Source organism: Lepisma saccharinum, chromosome 7, assembly GCF_977018435.1.
Source record: "Lepisma saccharinum chromosome 7, izLepSacc3.1, whole genome shotgun sequence".
Taxonomy (NCBI): domain Eukaryota; kingdom Metazoa; phylum Arthropoda; class Insecta; order Zygentoma; family Lepismatidae; genus Lepisma; species Lepisma saccharinum.
Genome location: NC_139235.1, coordinates 85901111 through 85913134, shown reverse-complemented (window position 1 = coordinate 85913134; position 12024 = coordinate 85901111). Strand labels below are relative to the sequence as shown.

The 12024-nt window shown below is 38.5% G+C and overlaps 1 protein-coding gene across 1 annotated transcript in view; it reads left to right on the top strand.

The window, feature by feature from the left end:
* Positions 1 to 12024, top strand: part of LOC145990542 (uncharacterized) — a 147038-nt gene that overhangs the window by 63228 nt on the left and 71786 nt on the right. Inside the window, exons 11-12 of the mRNA XM_083126236.1 lie at positions 4306 to 4515; positions 8411 to 8505. Of these exons, the coding sequence (XP_082982362.1) occupies positions 4306 to 4515; positions 8411 to 8505 (305 nt within the window). The remainder of the gene's footprint in view (positions 1 to 4305; positions 4516 to 8410; positions 8506 to 12024) is intronic.

Below are 12024 nucleotides of genomic sequence, written 5' to 3'. Positions count from 1 at the left end.
AGTTGTTATTTTATTTCCATTCAGTAAAAATATTAACTTCATGCAGTTTGTTATAATAGAATTGCAATTACTTAAATTTAATAATTGACAACTATTTCCAATGCTGCTGTTGTGAGGAACATTAGTGCTGTCGCAAATACACGTTGTTTTTGTTTACATTACTGTCGACATTAATACTGAAATAAAGATCACCTTTCAGTTTCCAACGTACACATAAATTCACCATATTAACCCTTGAAAGGCTTTCCAACACGTGACAAAATATGGGGCTTCAAGATAGAAATATGACATGCCTTGCTTGAGTCATTGACGTCTTATCAGTTCAAGTGGGCCATAACTAATTTGTTTGTTTGGGTTGCAACTTGAATCTAACCCATGTGCCAGGTTCACCTTACTTGAGTGAGAGATCTGCTTTGGTGTGTTTCGACTTTTTTCCTCTCTCGAAAAAGTGTTTTTGTTTGTGTGAGCGCTCGGTGATTTTTACTTTTTTAAGTGATTTCTGAAGTGTCATTGTTATAGACAACGTGTCCTTATTTCGTGCATTACACTCGCGCGTGTAGTGATCGCAATGGATAGTAGAAAAAAGGGTAAGATAATTAAAAGTGGCGAGGGAATAGCAGTCATACGTGTGTTCGCCTACTTGCATACGTAACCAATCGTTTATTGTTATAAAGTGAACTTTGCAAAGCGACTGGTGTCAGTAAAAGCACCTTCTTTAAATTAAGAAAGGAAAGTGGCAAATGACCAGTCACTACACCGCGAAAAAGACAAGGTGAGCTTCAATATAAAACCAGCAGGGAAGTGAAATATGTAACATCTTCATTGTGAGGGAAGCTCATCATTTCCCGGCGACATGAGCTAGCGCTGTATTGGCAACACTGTGCGGTTTCTCCATAAGCGCCGTTGTCTCTTCTGAACGTGAAAACGACAATAGCTGTGGCAACCGGGCTCGCTCATTCGCGGACCTGATGGGTTCTCGCAGACACACCCCCATATTGTCGTCTGCTGCAAGCCCGCGAAACGATCTTTCTAAGGCCCCTGCACTATAATATTGTACAAATATTCAAAATATTATTGTATATTTTCTTAATAATAAATTGGGTAATTAACAACCGTTTCAAAATAGGTGTTTTGTATAAACAAATTCAATATCGACACTAAATTGAAAAAGCAATATTTACATCTTTTGTAATTTTCACATTTTTAAACGTAACAGGAAAATAATTGTTTTTCGTCATTCCCCTCAAATTCCTACCTTGCTCTGTAATAAATTCTGAGGCTCATATTTAGAAATACAGAACTTCAAGTCAAAAGCCAGACTCACCCGGCAGTTAAGTACGTCCTCACTTAACGATCGCGTGAGAGCTTTCTCTTATTCAGTTCCCGACAGGAATAGAAACCCGTCTCTAAATCCAAGCGGCTCCGGAACCCACCCACCGTCGCATAAAGTGGGTACCTGGAGGAAACTCTGGGGGGTAAAGGCGGCCAGGGGCGTGGTGCTGATCACATCACCCCCACCTTCAGCCGTGATCAAGAAAGTGTGGGGCCCTAACTCCACACCCCCTATACGCCTTCATGGCGTGGTGCAAAGCACAGGGGAGCACTTTACTTTTTACTTTTTTTACTCTAAATCTATCGTTAATACCATAAAACTACCTACCAATCACACTGGGCAGCTGAAGTAGGAAGTAGAAGAAGAAGAAAGACAATAGACGTTCGGCTGTTATTCAAGGCAGCTTAAAGAAAAAAAAGATTCGACCAATACAGCTATATAGATAACTGAGGGGGAGATTCTATTTGTTGAGTGAAAAGTTTATTAATTACACAGGCCTGCGAAATTGAAATTGTTGAAAAATACAAGAGACGTGTTCGCTGAGTTTTATGTTATTGGGTGTGCTGATTTCGAAAATTACCTCCATTTTTTTCCACCACGTCAGGATTTTTTGTACAATCGATATCGATATTTTTGCTAAAATCCTATGTGAAAAGGAATTTTCGCAAACAATTTTTCATGCACTATCTGGCAACAGTGGTTTTGATCCATTTAAATCTATGTAATATCGATGCTTGGTGATGCAAATTGATTTATTAGCAATGGATTTTACTTTTTATAGGTTTAAATGGAAGAAAACCACTGATGCCACATCGCACAAGCCGCACAAAGTTCCCTTGCGTTTACACTTTCAACATCCCATTATGGTAAAGTTTCTAGAAAAAAAGCACCAACGTATTATGTTCATTTGTGTTTATTAAGGTAACGTACATAAAATAGACGATTGACCATGAAGAGCAATGTATGTGTACATGAACGTTTGACACAAATTGTAAACTGAACAAACAACAAAACCAGACACAAACAAAGTTTATATTTACGTACGTACCCTTTTGCCCTTGAAACTTCTTTTTGACGTTCTTCTTTTATGTGCAATCTCAGGCCTCTCTCGTGTTAACATCCAACAGTAGTCGGCGAGCATGTTCTTGTCCCATCGTAATTGATATTTGCGCTCCATACGTGTATCTTTAATATTTTGGTGGAACCTTTCACCCTGTTCTTCGCTGACTGCTCCTAAATTTTCGGGGAAATAGTCCACATGTGAATGAAGGAAATGTAGTTTGACACTCATGGAGCAACCCAACGCTTGAAATTTGTCCAGCATATTCATAACAATTGCTTTATAGTCGGGATCCTTGTAATTCCCCAGAAATTTACTGACCACATCTTTGAAGGCAACCCAAGCTTCTTTCTCCTTTGTTGTCATGCTAATCTCAAAGTCTTTATCCTTCATGAGCTTGCGGATATCTGGACCAACAAAGATCCCCTCTGTCAACTTGGCTGCGGAAAAACCTGGAAACTTTTTGCACAGGTATTTGAAACAATCGCCATCTTTTGGATAGCCTTGACAAATTGCTTAATTACACTTAATTTGATATGCAACGGGGTAACAATACTTTTTTGGGTCAACTAAGCTGTTCCGAATCACATTCTTGGTGCCTGGTTCAAGATTTTGTCTTTTAGCCCCATTCTTTCTTGACCCAATGTTGAGTCTTCGCACGGCTGTCTCACTCACAAATGAAACATGGGAACTTTGTATATCCGCCTTGTTGACCAAGAAGCATGGAGATAACTTTCAAATCACCGCAAATGGTCCAATCGTGGTCGGCATATTTTATTTTGTTGAGGACGAGAGCCAGGTTTTCATAGCGTTCTTGTAAATGTACCGAGTGTGCAACTGGTACAGATGCATACTGGCTTCCGTGATGAAGAAGGACAGCTTTCAGGCTCCTTGTCGATGAATCTATAAACAGCCTCCATTCATCTTTTTCGTAGGTGATATTAAATTTGCTTATCAATCCGGGAACATCAGAACAATAGACCAGGTTCTCCGAATCCTCAAAGTACTGAACAAAGTCCTTTTCTCGATTCCTGTACCAATAAAACGTGGTTTCTTTGGCCAATAAATGTTTTTTCTTTCAATCTGGAGCCCAACAATTCAGCTGCCTCTTTTGAAAGGCCCAGATCTCTAGTCAGATCATTACGTTCAACCCGAGAGAAGGGCTGAGGTGAATCGCCTCCAGAGGGCTTATATTCGGTATCGGAGCGTTGACCGTCTGAAGACTCTGAAGAGATGACTGGTAATTCAGTTGGAGGCAAAGGCACTGGCACATCAGGTCCATGAGGAACGGGGCGTATGGTCGATATAATGTTCTCAGGATAAGAGATTAGCTTGTGATTTTTTCGGTTATACCCACGGACATGGCAGGCACAAAAGTGACAATCATCACAGTGGTTTCTCGGCTCCCTCCATGTCATAGGAATTCCAAAGCGTAAAGCAGTCTTCTTTCCGTTGAGCCATAAGCGTAGATCATTGAGACGCTGCACACACACTTTATGAGGAACCCACGATTTGTCCTGGTCTCCGAGTTTCATGCCAAAATACGCAAGATAAAGTTTTCTTACATAGTTTGTAATGCTCCTCATGCAATGTTTAAGAACACTATATTCGCCGCATACGTAACAAAAGTCATCTGGCACATTTTCACAACGTCTCGAACTCGAAGCCATGGTTCACGAAACGCACAGAGGAAAGCACCAGTTACAATTGTTTTTGTGATGCAGTTTCCACTTGTCACTGTATCAGCGCACGCACGACACTACACATGAAAGACAAATTGGGACGAACTTACAAATTTCCACGTCTTTTATCTTACTACGAACACGGTAAGTACATGATCTGCTGGGTTAAAGAGCGATAAACTGAGTCCCTCATGAGGACATCTGTGTTATATCGTTTCTGCTGCCTCCAGACAAGTCGCGAGAATTCAGTCTTACGAATAACACGTTCAGGATCAATCCAGATAAAGCTCGACACAACTGGAAGGTGACTGCCGATTACGCTGGCTTAGCGAGTGTTCCTGCGCAGTCGGTGAACCAAGATAAGGATTTGCTCGATGCTATAGGTCGAGAGCGATTGCGACGGGGAGGGAGGGACGACGAAGATGGGGAGTCACAGAGGGGTATCGTTTCACCACGGTAGAATGATGGTCAGGCAGGGAGGAAAGATATTCCACGCCGAAACAACATATTTATGGTAAATGTTCATACAAATCCACGTACAATTAAATTTTTCAAGAAAACGTGACGTGATAGACATTTTTCTTAATTTTTTTTTAACTCAGCACCACAAAATACATAAAGTTCACCTATCACTTCCCTTTTATTTTTTTCATCGCAGGCCTGTGTTATTATTGTTTTAAATAAATAGTGCGTATGTCTAAATTTCCTACTGTGATACTGTTATTTTACTTTCAGTAATAACCGTTTCAAGATAGTTAGTTGGATGTTTTATATAAACGAATTCAATAGCGACACTAAGTTGGAAAAGCAATATTTACGTATTTTGTCATTTTCACATTTTTAAACGTAATTGAAAAATAATTGTTTTCCGTCATGCCCTTCAAATTCCTACCTCCCTTCTGTAATAAATTCTTACGCTCATATTTTGAAATTCAAAAACTCTAGCATAATTCACTTTCTTTTAGTTCCCTAGCAACGTCCGTTCCCATGGTCAACAACAAGCACGGCAAACTCTATAAAACTTTGCCATTATACAGGGTGTCCGGCTTAGACCTTTAACATTACAAAAGAGCATAATTTTGCAGAGAAACCCAATTTTATTACCAAAATTTACATTTTGGTAGAAAAACTCATGCATTTTTTTTGTCCCAGCTCCAGCACTTTACACAACTTTTATATGAGCCCCCCCTCTGACACGGAAGATGTCGAACCGATATTCCAATTCCGTCAAGGTATTCACTAGCATTTAAGGGGTCACATTGTTAATCGCCTGACGAATTCTGTTACGCAGATCTTCCAAGTTCTCGACGGGCAAACTGTAGACTTGGTCCTTGATGAACCCCCAAAAGAAAGAGTCTAGGGGGGAAACATCCGGCGAGCGCGAGGGCCAAGCAAGTGGTTTAGATCCTCTTCCTATCCATCTTCTGGGAAAATGCTCATCGATAAATTCTCGTACAATGATAACAAAATGTGCCGGGGCTCCGTCTTGTTGGAAAATGGTTTCTGAAGGCATTTGAGGCACAGCGTAACGCTGAAGTATGTCCAAATAATTCGTTCCTCTCACTGTTTCTTCAGCAAAGAAGAACGGGCCTATTATCTTCTCTTTTATTAACCCACACCACACATTAACTTTTGGCGAGTCTCTCATAATTTCACGAAACTCATGAGGATTGTCACTTCTCCAAATACGGCAATTTCCTTGTTAACTTTGCCACACGTGTGGAATGCAGCTTCATCAGAAAAGCACACCTTGTCCAGAAAAGCATTGTTGTTGTCAATCTCGGTTAACATTTTGCCCGAAAACATCTGTCTTTTACGCTTATCATCAGGATACATTCCTTGATGTAACTGGATCTTGTACGCCCGTAGACGTAACCTTTTGTGCACAACGTTATGGATAGTAGACCGAGGAATATTGAACTCTAAACTTGCACGTCTTATTGATTTTCTTAGACTTCTTGGTGAATGCAGTGCGAATCACTTCAATGTTTTCCTCTGATACCTTCCTCTTCGCGTACTTCACGCCCACTGACACAACACTTCCAGTTTCTCTTAGTTGTTTATCCCACTTAGCAATACTCAAATAAGAAGGAACATTGTCGTGACGTTGAAGATTGAATTCACGCCGAAAAGCACGTTGAACAAGCTTCACAGATTTGTTTTCTGCCAGTGAAAGAACGCAGAACACTTTCTGCTGATCCGTCCACTCCGCCATCTTGGAATATATGCGTTACACGCGCATGCGCGTCACGTCAACTCAAAGTACTGGTGATTCTCACAAATGGCCACAGTTGCCAGTCCCATGCAAACAATAAGTTTTATTTGAAGTTGAATGTAACTAAAGTTATACTGTTTTGTAATGTTAAAGGTCTAAGCCGGACACCCTGTACATCTAAACATTTAGTTGAAACAACCACGATGTAGATATTGTCGTATACCAATATATAATTGTATCTGAACTGAAACTGCTTATGTAGATGTCAGTGTTGTTTGAGCACCTTTTCTAAGCAAGATCTGTTCTTGATCTGTGAGAAATAATGTAAATAGACAATGAAGAATGAATCAAACAATGTGGGCAAAAAAAAATGCTCCTGGAAACGGGTTGCTAAGGTTATGACAAAGGGGCATTTTCACCCTTAAAAATGGCTAATTGAGTGATTTTTTTAAAAATTTTCTCGGTCTATTTGGAACAATTTCATTGGGGGTCGTAGTCCAGCATTTTTTTGCCTCCGAGACTTCCTTCATGGAGAACATATATGTCAGTCAGTGAATGAGTGAGTGGGTGGTGGGATTGGGGCTATATGCATATTGGATTATTTCCACTAAGTCTATATACCTGTGATCATTTCCTGGCACCGCGAGCATATTTTCCATCACAGATATCTTGAAAATGGAGAAAGATATGCTAACGAATATTCACTTCAATGCCATAGCAAGATTCCTAAGCAGAAGCAATTTTTCAAAATTTGAAATGTCGTAGTGGTTTATAGAATGGAGACGAATTTTCTGAAACTGCTTCGCGAACATATACTCAAATCCTGTACTACCTTAATGGTAATATAATACAATTACCTGAATTAGATTTTGCTAGGGATGAGGAGACAGGTGAGTGGAGAAGGTTACATAATTTAGAACTACATAATTTGTATTCATGTCCAGATATTATTACAATGATTAAATAAAGAAGACTTAGGTGGGCAGGCCATGTGGCACGAACGGGAGAGGAAAGAGGAGTTTACAGGATTCTTGTTGGGGAACCTGATGGTAAAAGACCTGTAGGAAGGCCAAGAAGGAGATGGAGGGATAACGTTGAGATGGACCTAAAGAAAATCTGTAGGGATGGAAAAGAGTATATAGATCTTGCTCAGGATAGGGACAGATGGAAGGCCTGTGTTGCTGCAGCCATGAACCTTCGAGTTTAAGAAGGCTAGAGAGTTAGTTAGTTAGTTAGATTTTGTTAGTTGGTACAGTGAAACAATGCCTAATAATATCACCTGGTTAACGATGGTTCTATTTAATTACTATTACTCCAATTCGCCAAGAAGCAGCTGCGTATATTAGTGCAGGTGGACTGCACTGGCTCCTGAGATTTGTGGAATTTGTTGTTTCCTTCTGCTCATCAGAAGTCTAAAGGTCTTTATAGGAACGAAGATTCAATTATTGGGAAATGTTTTGGTCTCATGGAAAGATCATCGGCTCATCTGCAGAATGGGTTGTTTCATATCACTTGAGAGGGAATTTTAATAACCGCAATGGAAAAGACGGTCATAGAAGGTAACCAAATTAAATCATTATTTCATTTAATTGCGAATTTACTTCAGGAATATTTGTATTATGCGGAACGGTTGTCTTTGGATATTGATATGTGATGAAATATACACAGATCAGTGGTCGAAGGTATACGGCATTGTACAGTGGGATGTACAAGTACTTCTTGGCAAATTGTGCATGACTATTTTCATTAATTTTTCTCTCACATCTTACGGGTTTTTTATTTTAAAAAATGGATTTTTACGTGTGCTCGTGAAGAAGTTGTCAGCAGCTTACATTAGACGTTTAGTTACGAGTAAGCGGTACAATGAGAAAAAAACTTTGAGAACCGCTGTATTACACCATAGAATCTTGTTACACTGCAATATTATTAGTTCCATAGCATTCTTTGGAAAGGTCCATATCTTTGTTTCTTTTCATGTTTCAAATTGTTTCAACATGTCAAAGTTTCTACAGAAGCATTTCATAACAATTCCCAATTGATATTATTATGACTAATCTTAAAAAATATATATAGATTTATGTAGTCTGTGTATAATTTTATGTCCCGTTCTTCTTTTTCAGGTAACTGTGGAGGCATTATGGGATTCTGCTTGGGTTTTAGTGTCCTCAGCCTTGTAGAAATCATCTACTTTCTCACAATACATCTTGCATGCAAAGTAGGTTCAAGATCATCATCCACGAAAGTCCGTCCAAGTTGAAGAGACACCGTGTTCTTGGGACATAACAGCAGGGCTCAAAATGAAAATTTTCAAGAAGCGGAAGCTTTGTTTCTCTCCTATGCTGTTGAACTTTTTGGGGGTTCCTGGATACTAGAAGATGCGATAACGACTGTATTATAATTAATAATAGTTATGACCCAAATATTTACATACAGTAAGGTTGTTCGCTTTTATCCGACCATTTTTGACGGGTACTCATCTTAAGAGATACCGCGCCGCCACCACCGATCATGTTCTATTGGACCCCCAGCATTGTGGACTATCGCCCGGCATCGCAGTTTCCATTGCAGCGAGCTCCGCCGCAGGACAGGCATGGGAATTTTGTCCCGCTCCTCCCTGCAAGCCTTCCATAGACCATCCAGGGTGCTTGGGCGGCGATGTTGAAGACGTCGTTTCAACAGTCAAAATGCGCAAAAATCCATTGGACTGGCATCTGGGCTTTTCACAGGAATGTCTTCAAACGGAATGACACGAATTCCTAATTCCTCTGCCATTTCCTGATAAAAACGTAGTGATGTTCTGGCGGTATGACTCGAAGCCTTGTCCATATGGATCATCACCTGTTTCGCGTCCATTCCATACAACTGTGGGATGTCTCCCCGATAGATAGGTGTCAGAATGGAGTCTTGGAAGTATCTGGCATTCACCTTCACGTTTTTTTCCAACTTGCGTATCATCAACTTACCCTCATATCCGAATCCCGTCACAACCATAAAACCACGAGGGAAACTTTCCATGCACTGATGAACAAAGTTGCTGCGCCCCTTGCCGTCAATGTCACGGTATGTGATCGCCCGAATGTGACCACCAGCAGTGAGATGGACATATGATTCATCCATTGTGACAACTTTCTTCCATTTGGAACCCGCCAGGTACTTTTCATACAGTTTCCTGCAGTTCGTCTTACGTTCGGCAATGTAACGCGGTAGAAGGTGGTGTACACGGACCTTCCGCACACACTTCAACCTGAGCCGCTTGCGAATTGTTTTGTTCACAGTTGACGGTGCGAGGTGAAATCTGTGGGCCATATCACGTCGAGTCGGGGGATTTTCTTGGCACGCCAATCGACGGATCCCCCTTCGCACTACGGGTGACACTTTGCTTGCAGCCCTTCTCCTGGTGGTTTTCGTGGGTGAATGTTTCGCAAGGAAAGACTGTTGTGTGTAACGGGCCACAATAACTTTCGCAGTAGTCACCCCGAGTGTTAACCCATTCTCCCGACACTGTTTCACAATGCGTACGTATGAAAACTTAGCATGGAAAAGGGCCATTACGTAAACCTCCCAATACCGGTTGATTTTCGGCGCCATTTGATAACATTCACTACCAACACTCACGCACCTACAAGGTCAGACACAACACTGCTCCCGCCAGCAGACCCATAGTTCCAGCATGATACGCCAGGTGGCAGCACCGAATCGACAATGGTCGGATATAAAGCGAATAACCTCTGTATATATAAAATAATATCAAATACATTTAACACAAGTCTCCTGGAATTTTCTTCTCTTTTTTAAAATTTAATCATACGAAAATGGTGAAAGAATTGTGATATTCAAATCAATATGGTGAAAAATTTAGGGAAAAAATTTTGTGAAATGTGCATATCCTCAATACTCTGTTTTAATATTACTTCCTAGAAAAATCGATTGATGTAAGAGAAAGTGTCTTAATATTACTTACTAGAAAATCAATTGATGGAAGAGAAAGTTATTAATATTACTTACTAGAAAAATCGATTGATGCAAGAGAAAGTGTCTTAATATTACTTACTAGAAAAATCGATTGATGCAAGAGAAAGTGTCTTAATATTACTTACTAGAAAAATCGATTGACGCAAGAGAAAGTGTCTTAATATTACTTACTAGAAAAATCGATTGATGCAAGAGAAAGTGTCTTAATATTACTTACTAGAAAAATCGATTGATGCAAGAGAAAGTGTCTTAATATTACTTACTAGAAAAATCGATTGATGCAAGAGAAAGTGTCTTAATATTACTTACTAGAAAAATCCATTGATGCAAGAGAAAGTGTCTTAATATTACTTACTAGAAAAATCGATTGATGCAAGAGAAAGTGTCTTAATATTACTTACTAGAAAAATCGATTGATGCAAGAGAAAGTGTCTTAATATTACTTACTAGAAAAATCAATTGATGCAAGAGAAAGTGTCTTAATATTACTTACTAGAAAAATCGATTGATGCAAGAGAAAGTGTCTTAATATTACTTACTAGAAAAATCGATTGATGCAAGAGAAAGTGTCTTAATATTACTTACTAGAAAAATCAATTGATGCAAGAGAAAGTGTCTTAATATTACTTACTAGAAAAATCGATTGATGCAAGAGAAAGTGTCTTAATATTACTTACTAGAAAAATCAATTGATGCAAGAGAAAGTGTCTTAATATTACTTACTAGAAAAATCGATTGATGTAAGAGAAAGTGTCTTAATATTACTTACTAGAAAATCAATTGATGGAAGAGAAAGTTATTAATATTACTTACTAGAAAAATCGATTGATGCAAGAGAAAGTGTCTTAATATTACTTACTAGAAAAATCGATTGACGCAAGAGAAAGTGTCTTAATATTACTTACTAGAAAAATCGATTGATGCAAGAGAAAGTGTCTTAATATTACTTACTAGAAAAATCGATTGATGCAAGAGAAAGTGTCTTAATATTACTTACTAGAAAAATCAATTGATGCAAGAGAAAGTGTCTTAATATTACTTACTAGAAAAATCGATTGATGTAAGAGAAAGTGTCTTAATATTACTTACTAGAAAATCAATTGATGGAAGAGAAAGTTATTAATATTACTTACTAGAAAAATCGATTGATGCAAGAGAAAGTGTCTTAATATTACTTACTAGAAAAATCGATTGACGCAAGAGAAAGTGTCTTAATATTACTTACTAGAAAAATCGATTGATGTAAGAGAAAGTGTCTTAATATTACTTACTAGAAAATCAATTGATGGAAGAGAAAGTTATTAATATTACTTACTAGAAAAATCGATTGATGCAAGAGAAAGTGTCTTAATATTACTTACTAGAAAAATCAATTGATGCAAGAGAAAGTGTCTTAATATTACTTACTAGAAAAATCGATTGATGTAAGAGAAAGTGTCTTAATATTACTTACTAGAAAATCAATTGATGGAAGAGAAAGTTATTAATATTACTTACTAGAAAAATCGATTGTTGCAAGAGAAAGTGTCTTAATATTACTTACTAGAAAAATCGATTGACGCAAGAGAAAGTGTCTTAATATTACTTACTAGAAAAATCGATTGATGTAAGAGAAAGTGTCTTAATATTACTTACTAGAAAATCAATTGATGGAAGAGAAAGTTATTAATATTACTTACTAGAAAAATCGATTGATGCAAGAGAAAGTGTCTTAATATTACTTACTAGAAAAATCAATTGATGCAAGAGAAAGTGTCTTAAT